This window comes from Sinocyclocheilus anshuiensis, unplaced genomic scaffold (assembly GCF_001515605.1).
Source record: "Sinocyclocheilus anshuiensis isolate Anshui unplaced genomic scaffold, SAMN03320099.WGS_v1.1 scaffold89, whole genome shotgun sequence".
NCBI lineage: Eukaryota > Metazoa > Chordata > Actinopteri > Cypriniformes > Cyprinidae > Sinocyclocheilus > Sinocyclocheilus anshuiensis.
In genome coordinates this window covers 38,420-58,718 of record NW_015537931.1, presented here as the reverse complement: position 1 = coordinate 58,718, position 20,299 = coordinate 38,420, and the positions used below count along the sequence as shown (strand labels likewise).

Genomic DNA, 20,299 nt, shown 5'->3' with positions numbered 1-20,299 from the left:
TTTGTATTTTCTAGTTCAGGGAACAGACACAGTCTCTATAGTGTGATATCTAGGTGAAAGAGTTTCTATGTGCAGAGAATTAACTGATTTCTGTGACGTGAGGCGACTAGCAGATGGTCGGTATAGCCGGTCTGTCTGCTTCCTGATTGAATTGATTTGGACGTTTTTTGTATTTTCTAGTTCGGGGAACAGACACTAGTCTGATATCTAGGTGAAAGGGTCTCTATGTGCTGAGAATGAACTGATTTCTGTGACGTGAGGCAGCTAGCAGACGTCGGTTTAGCCAGTCTGTCTGCTTCCTGACCTGGGCCCCAGTTAGTCAAGTACAAATTCTAAGACTATGTGCCATATTTCTAGAGAGAAGAGCGGCACCTCCCCAGGAGGGATGAAGACCATCTCTTTTCAACAGGTCAGGTCTGCCCTAAAAACTCAACCAATTATCTATGAAACCCATGTTATTCTGCGGGCACAACTTAGACATCCAGCCATTGAGTGACGACAGTCTGCTATGTAATGCAATATGTACCATTGGTACCAATATGTACCATTACACCCAATGCTCCATTGAAAACTTGACAAGCAGAATGTTAAACCTAGAATATTTCTGTGTATTTTATCTTTTGTATCACTTTTTTTAAATAATTAGGTATCATTTTAAAGCTTAGAGAAATTCAGCTTTCGAATGCATCCAACCATTTTGATCAACTCCTAACCAGTGCTGCCTAGTTCCTCTAAACCGGAGTGTACCGCCGGTGGGCGCCCCCTAGCGAAGAAAAAAATAATAATATTTTTCAAAATCACTGCAGTGATCAACACAAAATATGGGTCATTTAGCTTAGCAAAAAAAAAGAGGTTGCAGTATTCTAGCGTTTTAGCTGGTAACTTCACGAAACATGCATAGATCTTGAAAAACCGCACAGCATTATTTTCAGAAAATTCTCCCGATTAAAAGGAGCCCAAATTCATCATAATTCGTTCATTTGATCTAAATATATCACTTATAATGTTATCACACACATGAAACCATTAAATTAAGAAAAAATAGGTTACGTTTTCACTCATAACTTCATGAAACATACATAGTTCGTGTAAAATCGCAGGACATTATTTTCAAAAAAATTCTCCTGATTAAAATGAGCCCAAAACATATCATAATCTGTCTTTTAGATCTAAAGATATTGGTCATCGAATTATAACACATACAACTCCAAATGGCATACCATTATTTACAGCAGATTCTCACGATTGAAATGAGTCCAAAATCAAAACCAAAACCAAACAATCCATTGCTTCTTTCGTGTGTAAATAAGAAAAATAATATTAATCATAATTTTCAAAATATCTGCGTTGATCAACACAAAATAGGTGTCATTTGAACGCTGGGAGCCTGACCTTTACAATGCATGTAGCCACTTTGATCAACTCCTAAATAGTGTTGAGTTATTTGCGGATAAATAGAAAAAAATGTTTTCATAATTTATGAAAAATGTTTTTTGTGCCATGTACTCTAATATGTCAGAAACATCATACAGCTCAGATAGTCATGTGTCATATGTCATTTGAAAGGTCTCATCGAGTGGAATAAAACAAGTATAATTATATAATATTTGGGGCTTTGACTAAACTTGAGTGAGGCATTACTTCAAATTCAAAACAACAATTTCAAAACTGTAAAGGGCTAAGAGAAAGGCTACCTTGGTTCCAAATGCTGTAACTTTTGCTTACTTCATGATATCACCACAAAATTTAATTCACATACAGCACATATGTTGGGGAACATCTCCAAAAAAATTATTTTCTTATTCTTATTTATTTCATGATATATATAACATCAAATAAGAATTTGAAAAATTTCCCTTAACCACACTAATTTTTCTTACATTTTATCACCTATTTCTCAACGTGAGAACATTCAAATGCAAAGATTTTTTCCCCTAAAAATATAGAAAGATTTCTATCAAACGATGCCTACCTTGTAACTCTCCTTGCTACGGTCTTGGAGTTATGAGTCATTATTTTTGTGTATGGCACTCAAAAAACAACAGTTTTTAAAATTTCTTCAAAGAGTCAAGAACTAAACAAAAAGGTCTATTTTGTTACAAAATACTGTAACTTTTGGATACATTATGCTATCACCACAAAATTTGAAACAGAAAAAGCTAACGTGCTTGGGAACATCATCAAAAAAGAATTTTCCTCCTACCTTATTTATGTCCTGAGATATTGAATGTCAAATAAGACAGATATGAACATTTTCTCTTGAGCACTCAAATCTTACATTTTTATCAGCTATTTCTCAGCAGGAGAATGTCCAAATGAACAAATATTCCTCTGAAAGTACAGAAAGTTTCCTATCAAATGATACCAACCTTTTGACTCTCCTTGCTACAGTCTTCGAGTTATGAGTCATATTTTTTTTGTATGTCACTCAAAAAAAGACATCAGCTTCAGTGAGGCAAAAATGCCCTCAGGGCTTAAAGGGTTAAATAATGTTACATTTCATTTTGTTTCTTACTAGACCCTATCGTATACCCACAGAACACTTAGAATAAACGGCACGTGTCCTATGGGACCAATCTGAGATACTTTTACGTCTTTTTTAAAAGCTTGATCGCCACAGACTGCCATTATATGGACAAGCACGTGTCGGACATTTAAAAAACAAAAATCTCTTTTTGTGGTCCGTAAAAAGAAAGAAGGGCAAACGGCATTAGAACAACACAAGGGTGAGTAAACGATGACTTAACGTCTTGAGGTTTCTTTTACTGAAGTAAATCAGTACACAATACAATCTGTATTACACAATACAGATTGTCAAAGCAGCTTTACAGTGTTAAACCGAAAAAAACATGCTGATAATGCAAAAGGACATTAGAAACAGTCAGTTGAAGTCGGTTCATCGTTGATTCAGTGATGTCATCATCCAGCTCAGTTCAGTTCTCTTCAAATAAAGAATTAGAATGTGACGTAACGCCGCGTTGAGTTCTGGGAAACTGCTTTGTTTATCCGCCATACTTGCAGGATAGCGCTGCCTTTCCGCTATTGAGTTTAGGGCAGTATTTGATTTTGTGTCGTGATTGTGAAAAATGTCACCAGTGTAGGCTATGTCATTCATACGGCATCGAGAATTGCAATAGTAACTCAGATCATCGTTCTGAGAGAAAACTGGACAATGCAATATGTTTTTTTGCCTTTTCTATGTGTTAAAACAACAAGGGAAGGAGGTCACGGAGAAGACACCGAATAGTAAATCTGTTAATGTCACTGATTAAACCCACTGACTCTCACTCAATAAAAGAATCACATTGCTGTGTGTTGTTGAAAGTTTTGATTTTGTTGGTTTAATAGTTAACATTACCTTCTTTGCGAGCATGACTCTCACTAGGCTTGTGGATTAGCAGAACTTGAACAGGGGACTTTCTAAAATGCTTAAAGTGGCTTAATGTACCAAGACGGTGATAAAGACAATATTGTAAAGCATATTCTATGTGCAGATATGCATATAAGATCAAAATGTGAACGCAACGCGTTTATTTACACGTTAAGTATTTTCCGCTCATATAAGGAACGCGCTTAATGCACCGAGACGGTACACACATCTTACTAATAAAGCATTTAAAACAACAAGGGAAGGAGGTCGCGGAGAAGACGCCGAATAGTAAATCTGTTAATGTCACTGATTAAACCCACTGACTCTCACTCAATAAAAGAATCACATTGCTGTGTGTTGTTGAAAGTTTTGATTTTGTTGGTTTAATAGTTAACATTACCTTCTTTGCGAGCATGATTCTCACACTTGCTAGGCTTGTGAATTAGCAGAACTTCAACAGGGGAATTTCTAAATTGCTTAAAGTGGCTTAATGTACCAAGACGGTGATAAAGACAATATTGTAAAGCATATTCTATGTGCAGATATGCATATAAGATCAAAATGTGAACGCAACGCGTTTATTTACACGTTAAGTATTTTCCGCTCATATAAGGAACGCGCTTAATGCACCGAGACGGTACACACATCTTACTAATAAAGCATAATATGTGCAGAAAAACAGATGAGCCCAAAATATGAACTTTAGATATGACTGTCTTAATCTATAAGCGCTTTCTAGATTACAGTTTTCTAAAGAGAGGGAAACGCTTTAACGTTTAAACATGTCGCGTTAATATTCTGGCTCGTCTGCATGTCTTTTAGCATCACTGTCTTAGTACATTAAACCAGCATTTGAAAATGCTACAAAACTTTTCACAAGCTCCTAGGGATTTGATTTTGCTTGTCATTTGTTGAAATAAATATAAAAAGTACAGTGAGTTCGTGACTGTTCGCTGAATGTGACCCACAATCTCTGATGATTCTCCTCTGTGGCCATGGAAAAATGAATATTTATAATGACAACAATTATAATTTGTCATTTAAAAGTTTCCAACAAAGAAATGGATCGACTTCTGTCAGCTTGTTGAACACACTTTTATTTGGATAATCTACCATATGATGGCTGAAGCAGCAGCGAGCGTCCAGCGGGCGACACTGTTTTCACACTAATCAGGTAAACATTGTAAACCAAATTCTTCAAAACCTAAGAGAAAAATCTAATTATCATGCAGTGCGTTAAAATAGCTTGTCTTCCCTGCAAACGATACAGTGAAGAATGAATGATTGTTTAACTAACAAAACAAAAGATAAGCAGTTATCCTTATAGAGAATGAGAAGTAAACATGGGAATGGATAGCGTATCCTGCTAATATACGCCTTTCGAAATGCAATGCGACGTGAAAAGATTGTGACGTAATTCTCTATAGTGTCCGTGCAGTCAAGTCATCAATATTGCCAGAAATCGTGTCCCCAACTAAGCAAGCCAAACGCGACAGTAGCAAAGAATCAAAATTCCATCGTGACTGAAATGGAGGAAAAAAAACCTTGGGAGAAAGTGACAGTAATTTCTTCATTGAGTCTATGCATTTAAAGGGGTCATATGACCTTGCTAAAAAGAACATTGTTGTGTATTTGGTGTAATGCAATGTTTATGCGGTTTAAGGTTAAAAAAACACATTTTCCACATACTGTACATTGTTGTTTCTCCTCTATGCCCCGCCTTTCTGAAACGCGTCGAGTTTTACAAAGCTCATCGATCTGAAAAGCGAGGTGTATGCTGATTGGCCAGCTATCCAGTGCGTTGTGATTGGCTGAATACCTCAAGCGTGTGACGGAAATGTTACGCCCCTTACCATACTGTGATGCCGTGTACCTACCAGCGTGATGAGACAACACCAATAAATCCCATTACAAACGAGGCATTTGTTGCATCCAGTGGGGACATAATTACTGATTATAATGACTTATACTGTCTTTTTACGCGTTGCGTATCGCGCCGCGTAAACATAAAACCATGTCTGCATTTGTGATCAGAGAAACGACAGACAACAAGCACTGCTCTACACTGCTCAAAACTCGCGTCTGAATCGTCAGTTATCATCCTCTTTTGGAAGGCCAAACAAAGTAGTTTCGTTTTCACAACGAAACACACAGCGTCACACACGACGGGCTTGAGTAAGCGGAGGCCGGCAGGCTTGAGTGAGGAACGGCGTGGCCGGCGGGCTTGCGGCAACCACATGTGCAACAATACTACAGCGAGAATAAAAGTTACGCCGCCTTTCTTTGCGTGAACATTTGGGCGGTGTTATGCAAATCTTCCCACACAGTGACGTAGACATGTGGGGGCATGTTTAAACGAGGTGTTTTAGGAGGGCGTGGACAAGTCTTAACTTTTATAAAGAATATCTCTTTGGGTTTGAGACTTTAGTCTTTGCAACTTTAGGGATCTTATCTATGCACGAACAGCTTGTAACACTCCAAAGAGAAAGGAAAATTTGAAATTGCATCATATGACCCCTTTAATATGAAATACAAGCTTCTTATGCATTCACTGAGAAAAAACTCATGTACTCTTTGCATTAGAGTATTTTACTAAACCGAGTTCTTTACTAAACGTTTACCCAAAATGAGGCAATTTGAGCATTATGGTAGTGTCTGTTGCATATACTGGAAGCTGGAGGGTGGCCTTTTGTAGAAAGTCCACAAGTAAGACTCATGGAAGTCGTAAACTTACTATGCAAATTCAGCAAATTCCTAATACGGACAAAAACATCCAGCTATCACAGTAGCTAAATAAAAAGCAGATTGGGACATTTGACTGAAACATGAAGACAAACACACTATTGTGACAATATATGGGTTATCTGTGTTCTTCAAGCCATCTCTTGTATTTCCATAAGAATACAGTATATTTATAATGGAATGCTAATCGACATAACCTGTGCGAATTACCTGAGTCTGTGAGTCTCAACAGTGTTTGGCAACAGCATCTCTACTAATAATGAAACTTTAAGTTTAACTGTTTCAAGAACAGCAATGTTACTTACCACCTTTCTACTAAACATTGTCATGTAGCTTTTCAACTGTTTTATTTATAAAGTCATGGGACACTGACAGCAAGTTCGTGTGCGTGTATGTTTCCATGTGTGCGAATGTCTGTACTCTGTGTGTGTGATTTTGTATGGGAGAGCGAGTGGGAGAAGGAAAGCATGCTTTCTGTCAATAATGAAACAATTTTATGGAGGAGAAAACACAAGGAAATAGTTTGTCATTTTTATCTGGGGTTTTTTTTATGTATTTATTGGCTTGGTTTATTTGTTTAGGCTCTTTTACTGTTTTAAGGTGGACCTAAGGACCTTTGAAATAACTGAAATAATTTGGCTCAATCATATGTAACTGTAATGCGGTCGGTCAAGACCTGCCTTGAACTACTTTTGCCATGCGTTTCCAAAAAAATCATTGCGCACCTTTAAACGATTATCAACCAGTCAGATTCATGCGTTCAACAGCCCTGTAGTATAAAATAATATAGTTTCTATTTTATTCTATGATTATTAGTCACGATCGGATTACAGAAGATTATTTTAAACACTCGACTGATGTTGTATAGTTTAATTTTGGAGCAAAACATGGTTTGATGCTAAGTTAAGTTAAGCTAGCAGTTTAAGCACCTCTTGCTGGAATGTGATAATGTTTTATGATGATTAATTTTGCATCAATTATGCTTGAAGTCCAAAGGCTTCATGAATTGTATCTGTTTGGGTATGCCGTTTCTTTAAGACTATAGATAGTTTTGTTTTGTTTTTTTTTTGTTCTTTTTTTTTAAGGGTGAAATATGTAAATCAAATTATGAAACACCTTTTTGTGTTTTAGAAGCAATTGAAGATGCTAAGAAAGCCCACCAGCTGCAGCCAGGTCTGGTGCTTGCCTTCTTAAGAATAGGGTAAGTTCACAATACAGTGTTTCCTCACATAAAACACAGACCTGTAAATTTCTATATCCCAGCATCAATAAGAAGTCATTGACGTGCTATGCATTCTGTTGATGAAATTCCCTTAAAATGTACTGTTGTAACAGTGAGACCATTGTAATCAGATGTGGGGCAAAAGAGCGACAGCATAGATCACCTTAGTGTTGTCAAAATTGAACATAAGAATGTTGCCACATAGAAAATCAGAACAGAAAGGTACTGTGTTAAATTTAGTAATAGGTAACATGAGAATTTACGAGAAAATGCCCATTTAAGAAGAGTATTTCTTATAGGACAAAGGGGAAAAAATTCAGATTGAATGATTCCACTCAATAGGCTATGATGAATAAAGAAAAATTAAAAATTTGAAATGTGCATCTGATCCATTTCATTATTAATCGCATGCATTCATCACATGCATTCCAATAATTATGAAATTAAAAAAATGTAAAACACCGGCAAAACATGCCTCTGGTGGCTTTCTGCCTTAAATCTTGAGGGACATTTTACCCTAAAGGCTAGTTCTTACTGTACTGACAGATACTGACCAATCACGTCACTAACCAGATTGTGTCTGAGTTTGTTGAAAAAAAATCATACCACACTGCTTAGACATGTCATGACCCAACAAATGGCAATTGAATGTGTTCAGTCTGTGAAAACAAATGGACTTACGGGTAACACTGATTCGACAATCGTGTCTATTGCCAATGGTTGGTGTCTGTTGGTGCAGTGTAGACTAGTGTAAAAGTGTCACAATGAACAAAATAAATGTTTTAGTGCACAAATTGTCCACAATTTCCATCAACAAACAGATATAACTTTTAATATCCAACATAAAATAACTTATAATATTCCAAAATGCCTAATATTGTACTCCTTCCTCTTTATTACATAATAAAAATTAATACATAAGAAAATGTGAAAAAAAGACTCCCTTTTCTGTAGTTCAGACAAATCATGCTGCTGGCATTGTACTCTTAGGTTCTGGAAGCTGTCCTCCATAAAATATGCAACACACAGATAAACGTTGATTAATGAATCTGAATGTAGTGTTTACATGAACGCTAAATAAAGTGATCGGGTTGATGTGCGCATTATATGTTACAGAGAGAAAAAGAGAGAGAGAAAGAAAGGCAAAGGAAAACTATTAATACAAGTCCTAATGTGTTTTTGTTATTCTTTTTGAAGAATTGCAGAGTATCACCTACATAACTTCATTACTGCTCATGAGGCCCTCACAACTGGAAAAGAGCTTGATTGTGAGTGTCACTGAGTTCATGTATGTGCCTAAATGTGTACAGTTCAAAGGCGGCGTGACACTACATGATTCAGAATTACTTTATTGTGGTTAAGGGTAAGACTGGGCAATATGAGTCTATATATTATGGCATCAAAATAAAGCGTCAACCGTAGAGATATATAAAAGACGTGGCAAAATGTGGCATTTATTATAGTTCATATTATAATATTGTTTTCTTCAAAGCAAATTTAATATTTTTAATGTTCTGTAATTAATAATAAATGTAATTTGTGGTTTAGGCCTGGCATTCTTTAAGGCCCCATTATACTCAAGTCAAAGTTCTTTTTCATTCTTGTTTGGGGTTAAATAGAAGTTTGAAATACCTTTGCAGTGGTATACTGTTTGTGAACATCCCATCATTATTATTATATCATTAAATGGAAAAGAACCAGGCACAAGCAGGACACCCGCTGGTCAAAGCTTCAGAAGCTCTTTGGTCTTTCAGTCACCGGCTGCTGCTTATATTTTCAAACAGAATGGAAGTAGATTTCTTGTTGACTGAATAATTATTTAAGCAAGGAGTTGAGTCACTATGGCTGTGATCATGTCTCCAAAGAGATGTTGCCATGCCCACAGGCTGTAAAATCATCTAGTGTGATGTCACCTTAGAATTATACACAAATTTGAATTATATGTTGTGTAAAATATGCCACAATGGGAATGAATTGTAGTTCTGTCATTTCACCTAATGTGATTCATTAAATTTGCATGTAAAGTATTGCATTTTGATATGTATTTGTTTTATAAAGGCTCTATTGAAGGATTTCAAACATGGATCCAGCACTGTGAGAATAAAATGGCAAGTATGTGTAAATTCACCAAGCACTTCATCTATGACACAATTTTTGATTGACTATTAAGAAAGCTTTCACTAAAATTAAAATCAGTGCATTGCAGTTCACTACAGAAAAAAAATTCAGGGTACAATGCTTAACACTCAAAAATTTAGCAATACATTCACATATAAGGTGGATTTGTGAGTGTTCTCAGAAGATTCCTTATAGCTAAGTAATACAATATTTGTAAGTGTTCTTTAATTAGCAGCAACCATCTATAGCTTGGTGTATGCTGTTAAATCAACTGATTTCCCATGGTCATAGAAAACACAGTAATTTTAAAATTTAGATTTTCAGAGATGGGAAAAATAATAGAAATTAAAATATAATATCATATAGTGAGTATAATTAAAATAATATTAAATTATTCATAAAGACATTATTACTACTAATTGAACTATACTACCATTGTGAACACAGTTTCAATTTCATATTAATCTTTGCATGCTATTTTTTTTTAATTTTGTGTGTGTGTCCACCCATGTGTCATATGCTTACATCTGATAGGACTTTTTCTCCCCTATATTAAAGTAGTCAATATGAAGTGTATTTTTTGTGTGCATGTTTTGCTTGAACTAATACCTTCTTGTTCTCTGAATTTTCAGCACACATTCCAAACCAAACCTCAGATTCGGTAAGCATGTTTGCCATCTTTTCCTGTGTTTAACTGAATTCTTAAAGAACAGTTTGTAAGAACTTTATTTTTCTTGCTTCGTTTTAATCTTATAATTGACCATTTGTGTCGTGCTGTTGTTCATTGTATTTCATTAAATAGAGTCCTTAGTAACATGAGGGAAGAGAAGCACTAACTATTTGTAGTGAACAATGATCCTGTCTGTCTTGTGTTTTTCTCCTTGGTTTCACTGGAATGCACAAACAAATTACTACTTTTAAACAGAAGCAATCTACAACCCTGTTTGTCAAGTAAGTGTGGTGGTGATGCTTGTTTTATTTTAAACCCACTTACTCTTCAACTTTTGTTTGTTACACTAATTATGATCCAATACAATAAGAAAAGCTAAAATCATGTCACACTTAAGTACCTACTCCACTTCAGACATGACTGGTACCAGACAGAGTCTCAAGTTGTAGTGACCATCATGGTAAAAAATGCCAAGAAGGAGGATGTAACTGTCATCTTTGGTGAAAGGGAGGTAATGTTCCTTCTTGTCTTTTCTTCGTGTCACTAATGTATTCATCATGTTTTTAGCACTGACAGAGATTACTTTGAAGTACTAAATGTTGAAAAAAGGTCTACAAATAAAATGATTCATATGAATAAAACATTCAAACTTAGACCAATTAAATAACCAGTTGGCTGGCAGGAGGATTTTGCTCTGGAACTCTCACTGATGAGAGAGACAAATGTGCCTTTTACTCAAAACGACACTCAATGAATTGCCTAGCACAGTGGCATAGAATTACACATTCCAAATTAATGGAATGAGAGTGAGAAAATATGACATCAGTTGTCCATCAATCATTCAATCAATCTTATCCTCCTAATTTAGATAATAGAGAAAAAAATGTAAATGTCTCTTGAAGAGGATTTAAAAGATGGTTCACCACAAAATGAACATTTGCTGTCAATTTACTCACCCTTAGGCCATCCAATTTGTAGGTAAATTTTTTTTCGTAATGTATATGCAATTATATTAGTAAAGCACCCAATTATGTTTGGGCATGTTTTACATGTCTAGCACGTATAAAGTGATCAAACTAGTCTTGATCAGTCATTTTTACATAAATCGTGAGAAACCATAAAAACTTTCATTCCGCCCCTTCATTCAAGTGGTCATTTTACACATGCTCATATCAGCAGCTCATCAGTTCTTTGGTCCTCAGTTCAGTGTATTGCTGAGTGTAGCACTGAATGAGTTGGCAAAAGCCAGCATCATAGTATCAAATATGCCGCTATATTGGCTCATTTCAAGTGAGAGTGACTGTTGGATACATCCGAAAGTGAGTTTTGATTAAATAACTTTGATTAAATGCTGGCTTGAGCCACAAACCATTTCAAATGGTTCAGTCTGATTTGGTGAACTGGTTCATCGTTTCACTTCATAAGACCTCAATATATTGTCAGGAGCTGCAGTTATCAATGTTGTGTTTTTTTGTTTTGTTTTTACTCTAAAAGTGACGGTAGCCATTGACTTGCATTTTATGAATCACTAAGGGTCATGGTTTCACCTATGGCCTGAAGGTGAGTAAATTAACAGCAATTTTTCATTTTTGGGTGATCTGTTTCTTAATTGAATTAATAATTAATAAACAGAAAATTAGTTTTGTGCAATAATTTGTTTGCAAATGAGATGAAGGTGAGATATGTCACTATCTGGGGTATCTGGCTAACTCAGCAGCCTGTGCAGCATTAATGACGGAGGGAGGCAGATCAATGTCGTCTTTAAGACATTAGCTTTGGGAGAAAGTGAGAAGTGTGGAATGTGATGAAGTACATTATCAAGACCTCCTTTCCTTAGCTGTGCATTATCCTATGAAACAAACATGCAATCTGTCCTACTGTAGAGCCTCAATTTAATTTACTGAGCTATCCACAATATTTTGAACAAGTCTGCTGTGTTTTAAAATGTGTGCGACATTTCCGGTTAGAGAGAGTACATAACTTCAGGCTTATTTTCATATTTCTGTAGTATTTGATATTGTTTAAAGTTTAAGTTTAAAGTTTTAATTTTTAAATATATGTGTAAATGTATAAATATGTAGTCCATAACCACAAGTGGTATTGGTTTTAGTGCTTCATTCAAAGTGCTTCGGTTCTGGAGGTCATGCCTACATTAATCCGTGACCTATCTGAATGTGTGTGGCTGTAGTGCTTTTAACCAAATTGCACAAGAAGTTGATGGAAGTCATGTCAACACAGCAACACCAACAAGCTCTCAACTTTGCTTATGACTAACAAGTGATATCTAGAAATTTCTGCAAAATAATCAGGTGGAAGAAAAATTACATGAAAACTTGAAACAACTTGAGAACCTCTGGTTCATATTTTTCCTTGATTTGTGAAACAAACTTGTATCTAGAAGTTCAAAAGACATTGTGGTATATTTACGTGCACCTTAACTAGCTTAACCAGTACCCCCCAAGCTGAAAAGGACGTACCCAAAATGAAATGGCTGCAGCTCTTGAGCCCTTTGGTCTACAGGCATAATCCTGGTTTTGTCTGAAAACAGACACTGGACAGTTTATTGTCCAAAAGTCAGAATTACTCATAGTAGTACAGGAACAAAAAGGGGGAAAAAAATAAGGCAAGGATTTGAGAGATTTAAAATACATTTGAGTTAAATATAAGAAAAAAATATATTTTCTGCAAAGTAAATTTAGGTGTCTTTCCAAAAAGGACACTTTGAAGACTCCAAAAGAACACCTGAAATCCAAGTCCATATAAGTCCACTACTGTGCACCGCTGACCCTCACAAACTTCTCCAATACACGCTTCTCCAGCAAGCATCCATTATAAAACACTCGCCAGATATGAATTTTGAACTTAGGGAGCATATTAAAATGTGCTTGTGCAAAAAAGTTATCTGTCAGTGCACACAGACACGGTGTGCTTGCACAATAATAATAATGGACTCTCGCGTACCTAATAAATGAATCCTGTTTTCTCTGCCATCTCTTATGAAATCACCTTTCTCTCCATTAGCGCTCTTTTGGATGTATTCGCTGTTTGAATGCATTTGCTTACTGGATCCTTTGGCTGAAAACATTCCCAGAGTTTAGTGGCTTAAAATGGTCTGATCGCAGATGATCAAATGCTAAAATGTAAACATGTCGCTTGTCCAAAAACCTGCTTCTTTCCACTTTTTGAATTGCTGTTTTCGCTATAATGTATTGATTGAAAAACAGAGTTCAGAGGTCATATCTTAAGGTTTTCAGCTATTAAATGGTATATGAAAATTTATTTATTCATTGATATAAAACAAAGCCATTGCCCTTGAGCAGTACAATGTGGGTTAGGGGCTACAAATCATAAAAATGAGATGGCAAAGGGAGTATTTTACCCCACACTCGAGGTAAAAGGCTTACCAGCATGGGCAAAAGGCCTACAGTATTGCAGTATATAAAACTCTCCATTGACCAACGTGTTCCTGAACTGCTTTTTGAGCATTTTATTTTAAAAAGTCTGTCACAGGGGACAGCCTAGCCTACAGGTTATAGATCTTTGCAACACTGATAAGTTAGCTAAAAGGATAATGCCATGTCAAGTGCAAAGTGGTTAAGACATGCTTTTTTTGGTCAGTAAATAATGATGCAAATACCAGTAAACTGACTACTGCAAACTAGGGTTGTGCCGATAGACGATAGTATCGTGTATCAATGATAGTCAGATGTTTTTGACGATATCAAGACTACTATTATTATTATTATTATTATCATCATCAGGCTAGTATTATCGAATTAATATTAGGGTTTATTTGTTCCATCATATTTATTTTTACGCTTTTTTACAGTGTTGCGCATTTATAACCAATCACACATGATTCCATTGAGGTTATGAATGCAGTGGTCAATCAGAGACATTTAGATGAGTCATGGCTGAAACACGGCTGAAATTTTTGTTGTTAAGTGCGCGCGCTTGCTGACTGAATTCTGCTCTCTCGCGAATTCTCTCATCATAAAGTGCAGATATACGTGTGTAACGGGGTTGTCTCTGCGTTGTGTTGTGTAAAACTCAGGATAGATACCAATTCGCGCTTGAAGACAGACTTTTATTCTGTTGACAACACATTAAACAGTGGTGATCAGATTTGCAAATCACCCTCGTGCATGTTTGCAGCCAGTCACTCTCTCGGCTGGCACGAATCTAAAATACTAACATTTATATAAACAGTTATACAACAACACAATTGAGAAATATGTACCTGTTGACAACATATTAAACAGCAGTGATCAGATTTGCAAATCACCCTCGTGCATGTTCTGTAATAAGGTGAACAAACTTGATGTTACCACAAATATAATGTAGCATGAACACAAATCATACAATATTCATTTAAACACACGTATATATCAATTTTAATCCATAAGATGGTTATACAATTAATACAATAAACTTTTATCATGGAGCACTCACTCACCGCAGCCAGTCACTCTCTCGGCAGGCGCAAGTCTAAATGACCCTACCGGAACTGGTTCATTATCTGGGTGGAGTGTGCAGGTAGAGTGCAATTAAAGGGACCATACATGAAAATGAGTGTAGCAAGTGGAAACACCTTTTTGACCCTGTTACACGTGCGATGTAAGTATTAGAGAATTATTCATCTTACAGTGAAGAACAGCTTCACTGATTATAACGAGTGTTTTTTTTTGTTTGTTTTTTTAAGTGCATAAATTCTCGCTAGAGTGAAGTCAGTGATGTTCTTTGATAATGTAAATGTTCTTTGTTCGTTTTCTGTAGCTGTTGTTTGAATAACTGAGGAAATATGAGCATTATAATTAGTAACTTACAATTATTTTTTATGTTAAATACAAATTCATTCATATTAAAATTTTAATTTTATGACATGACATCCATATGCTACTTGACTAAAAAGATATAATGTGTAGTTAATAGATTACACTAACATTAGGATGCTTTTAGTCTTACCCTGGAGTTGGTTCACTCTCCGGCTATGAAACTAAGAAAGTAAATAATTGAATAAATTAGCATGATAATATTGTGTATCGGCGGTCTCACAGGCTGACGATATGACTATGGAGCATATTGCCCAACACTACTGCAAACCATAGTAAATCATGTTGCGTGGTTAATTTATATTCTCTCCTCTCATAAATTTTACATCTGAAAGGGAAACTCCTACAAATGCATATACCGCATAAATGACCGTGTCCACGACTTTTCAGCGCTAACTTTTCACTGCACGTCTTCAGTAAATCCTGGGTTTGCACTGGCGCAAGCTGTTAGTAAATCTGGCCCATAATCTATTGTCTCCCTGCTTCTTATCTTGGTGGATTTGGTCCAACCAAACAACTGAAGGTGGCAAAATGTAGGCCAAAAGTAAAATACAGGACATGTCGCTGTCCCATCCTGCAAAAAAGAATGAACAACAACATGAACAAAAAAGTTCTTTATATTCAGCCAAAATCATGGTCCACCTGCCTTTTCTTCTAAAATACTATTGAAATTGCTATAGTAAAAAATTCATGTTCTGTAATCCTTTCATAATATAAAAATGTGAATAACTGACTGAGATCGGTCTCCAATTCAAATTTCGAAACATTTTGAAACCGCTGTAACGTATAAAAGCCTTGTTTACTGAAATTGCGTGAGTGCGCCAGTTTAATTTGCACTTTAAACCAATGGTTCAAAACAAATGATTTGCAAAGGTTTCAAAGCTTTACAAAGCAGTGCTTTGAAATTACCTATCACTGGTGCTATGCTAAAAACGGTTCGCATTTTAGTCTCTATTAAGTATAATTGTTGTTATAAAGATTAATTTGATAACATTTATTTTTTAATGATTTCTATAGATGTAACAATATATTATTATTGTGAATTATTTTGGCCTCTATAATCATGTAATGAAAAATCTGATATTGTGACATCCTTAATTTAAATAATTTTAATGAATTACAAGCTTATTATGAAGAAATCAATTTTAAAATCACATTTGATGCCGAGACAAACTTCTAAATGTTTGGTAGGTTGAAGTATATAGTTTGATTGTGTATGTACTGTATGTACTTAGATGTATAGTTGTCAGTTAAGATGTAATTGGTATGTATTTTTTATGCCAGTGTCAAAGATGAATTTCTGCTCAGCAAAAAATCTGAACAGACGATAAATTTAAAATAAACATCTAAAAAAAAACAAATTATATTGTGTATAAATCCTGACTCATTTGAATTTGTGCTATGGCAGAGGGGATAGATTTTAAGCATGTGATGTCTTTTTCATCACATAATGCTGTCCTGAAGCTCTGAAATACTTTTAATATAATTGGATAGGTGGACTACTTTATAAAACACAGTGACTTTCAATCTGTGTAAAAGAGAACAATTCTGCAAATCTCTCTGTTCCACAGGAGAAATATTTTATTTATTTGTTTGTGAAATCAAAGTGAAAATAAAAAGAACAAAATTTTATTCAATTTTGTGTAAATAATCCTTTAAAGCAGATGTTTTCAAACCTGTCCTTGAGCACTCCCAGCATTGCATGTATAGTCCCCCTTACCTAACACACCTGATTCAACTCATCAGCTCATCAGTAGAGACTGCAAGACCTGAAGTGGGTGTGTCAGATAAAGGAGCCATACAAAATGTGCAGTGCTGGGGAAGGCAGAACAGGCTTGAAAACTACTGCTTTAAAGAATTTAATCAAGTGTGCTATGGAAGTGCCATAGGCTGCGTTTACAATTGGCATTAAGATGCGACCTGTATCCGGATGTTGTCCACATACACATTGACAAGACTAGTGTAAATGCGCTTCTGATCGGAATGTTATCCGATCAGCGTGTCCTGGTCCTGAGTTAGTCAAGGAAGCATTGTGATCGGAACCCTCTCTCCCGAACTGTCAGAAGACATATTTAAATATTGTGCAGGAAAAAGAGATCCGATCGGTTGTCCAGATAGAGAAGTCACTTGATGTTGCCAAGTGTAAACGCGCTGTGTCCTGATTGACTGATGATCGGACTTGATCAGATCACGGTGATCGCATATTAATGCCAAGTGTAAACGCAGCCATAGACACACTTTCCTGAGTCTTGGACAACAACACTCCAACACCAAGTATATCATGTGAGCTCTCCTCCAGCAGACCAGTAAATACATCCTCATCATCCTCCACACCAGTGTCATCTTTTAATATCAGATCTTTGTCATGAATTCAACATTTCTTTTTTACATTTGAGAAGAGATGGAGAGATGTCAATGCAGCAACTGATAGCCAACTCAAACTCAATACAGCAAAGATAAGCTCTTTAGCTAAAAGTGTGTAAGATTTAATTGTACTTGTCTCCCATCATTAAACTGGTGTAATCGGCTTTGTCAAATACTTTGAAGTATGTATTACTTTGAAGTATTGTTACGGGGCAAACAAGACGTGATCCATTTGCAAGCTTTATTAAGGGCGTGGTCAAAACAGGCGAGGGTCAGGCAATGGCAAACAGGTATACAGAAGACAAAACAAGAGCAGTCCAGTAAACAAGCGAGGGTCAGTCGACGGCGAACGTAATCCAACAGGGCGAGACTAGAGGAATAATCCAGGTACAAGACAAAGATCAGAACACGAGAAAACAGACAAGGCAAGACTAAGATAAGGCTAGGAAAACTAAGCAGGCTCCGTAAGGTAGCTATCAGCTATAGCAGTGATACACGCCAAACAATACTCGGCACTTTGAAAAGGATCTGAGTGGGTGTAATATAGTGAGTGTGAGATTGGTTACAGCTATGTGCAATCAGTGCAATGGATGATGGGATATGTAGTCCGGGATGACATGCAACATCCACCTCTGGTGGCGATTGAATGGAAGTCCATGGACCGGATTCGTGACAAGTATAAGCTTCCAGTGCTTCTTTGCACTGGAAGCTCTTGTCACCAAGACAAATTCCTTGTGTGTGTAAACACTTGGCAATAAAGGCCTTTCTTATTCTGATTCTGAAGTGCATTGTGTAACTGGAGAGTGAAATATGAAAACAAACCCTCACATTTCAACTAACTTTTTGACATGTTTTTAGGTTAAAGTAATATGCTCCACATTATTTCCTTAGGATTTATTCTGTGATGCAATACAGTTATTGTATGGAAAGTCTGCTGCAGAATTCCGTTAATTTAGAGTACACTTTCTTTAGGTTTGAGATGTTTAAAACATTTAACTTAAAACTTTAAGTATGCTTTCTTTGTGGACAATGCCTATAAATGGCCACTGTTTAAAAAAGACCAGAAAAAAAATACAATGATGTGCTATTAACATTTATTAGAGTATTCTAACAATCTTTTGCATTCGTTTGCAGTGTGCCACATACTCTCTAATACATCTCTAATATAGCAATAACAAATGTACATGATATAATCTATCAAAACTATAATTACATATCTACATATCATTTGATATTTGAAGCCAGTCTACATACATTTCATATATGCTTACCAGAGATAAACGTGGTGCTCACATGAACTGGCTCAGGAAACTATTTGCTAAGCATACATATTAGGGCTGTCAGCATTGACGCATACGATTGAATTCAAAATCCCTAATGCTTTAAAATAATTTAACGCAAAAAATTACTGCATGAGAAATTGTGTCATTAACATAATTTATGTCATGCCGTTACAGTGGATGATCTTGGAAGTCTATCACACTGAGTATCTACAATGGCCCAAGCACCTGTAACCAGTGAGCCGGTATTTAGTAGCTTACTGACGCTTCTAAATTTTAATCTTTAGCGTAACGCCGCTTTTTCTTGCACACCGGCACTTCTCATATGTTGCCAGAACTTTACTACTCAGAGTCAAAGCACCAGCATCACTCTCTGTGAGCAGCAAATCCAGTGGTACTAATAAGCAATCTGAAAATATCATCAATTATTTTTATACTTATTTAGATATTTTCCATTTTCCATCTGTTTATTGTATTATATATTATATTATAATATGTTATATATTATATTATATTATATTATATTATATTATATTATAATGTTAGGCCTATGTTATATTTTATGCATATTATTAAAAATATCGCACAAGAGAATACTGGCACTTTTTTTCCCACTTCGAGCACTGCCTGTAACCCCGGTAGGCATAAATATTCTATTCTACCCTTTAAGCTGTTTTTGCTTTTCTGTTTGTGATCAGATCATTTTAAGCCACTAAACTCAGGGAAAGTTTTCAGTCCAGTGAACCACTAAGCAAATACAGACTGAACGGAACGTCAAAACATCCCACCTCTGTATGGCCAGATGATAAGCATACTATGTTTCTCGGCTGGATAAAGCAAACCAGCATCTTGCTAGTAAAGTTTTGATGGATAAAGATGTGACGTACAGGAGTCGTACGGTAAGCACGTGTGAGTCCGTTATATTGATGCGCAAATATGCACTCTCGATGCTCTGATCGCACATTGTATTTATGCAAAGACAAATAATATAGGTGTTCATATAATTTAGGAATTATATGAACACCTATATCATTTGGTTATTTGGTGTCCTTTTGGAGTCTCCAAGTGTCCTTTTTTGGGAAATTTACCTTGAAAAAAGCCTACAGAAAATAGAGTTTTGTGAGAATCACCCTTGAATCTGATGGTTTACTTTGCTAGATGCTAAACAAGATAAATGGTGTGTGCTTTATTTTATAAGTGTGTGATTATTTAAGAAATAACAGTTTTAATGTATTGACAGCCCTAGTTCAAATCTTCTCTTTTCTATCACAGTTAATAAAAAAAAAAAAATGTATAAACGTACCAAAGGTATGTTTCTTGGTTGATTTTCCTGGTGGAATGACCTGCCCAACTCAATCCGAGCAGGTGAGTCCTTAGCCATCTTCAAGAAACGACTAAAAACACATCTGTTCCACCTTTATTTGACCCTGTAACTCTAGCACTTTCTATTCTAATTTAATTCTACTTTATATTTATCTTATTTTTTTTATTTAAAAAAACAACAACCTAGCTTTCTATTTTTTCTATTCTATCTACTTGTTTTTCATTGTGTATGTGTGTGTATAATATATATATATACACTGAACAAAATTATAAACGCAACACTTTTGTTTTTGCCCCCATTTTTCATGAGCTGAACTCAAAGATCTAAGACTTTTTCTATGTACACAAAAGGCCTATTTCTCTCAAATATTGTTCACA

General features: G+C 35.7%; 1 protein-coding gene across 2 annotated transcripts in view; it reads left to right on the top strand.

Annotated features, from left to right (window-relative positions):
- Nucleotides 1–20,299, top strand: part of sugt1 (SGT1 homolog, MIS12 kinetochore complex assembly cochaperone) — an 86,029-nt gene that overhangs the window by 48,490 nt on the left and 17,240 nt on the right. Inside the window, exons 4-9 of one of the 2 annotated variants that reach the window (XM_016446630.1) lie at nt 7,244–7,313; nt 8,532–8,602; nt 9,393–9,446; nt 10,085–10,113; nt 10,381–10,403; nt 10,537–10,633. In XM_016446630.1, the coding sequence (XP_016302116.1) occupies nt 7,244–7,313; nt 8,532–8,602; nt 9,393–9,446; nt 10,085–10,113; nt 10,381–10,403; nt 10,537–10,633 (344 nt within the window). Of the gene's footprint in view, nt 1–7,243; nt 7,314–8,531; nt 8,603–9,392; nt 9,447–10,084; nt 10,114–10,377; nt 10,404–10,536; nt 10,634–20,299 lie in introns of both variants that reach the window. The other variant, XM_016446625.1, reaches the window with a different exon arrangement.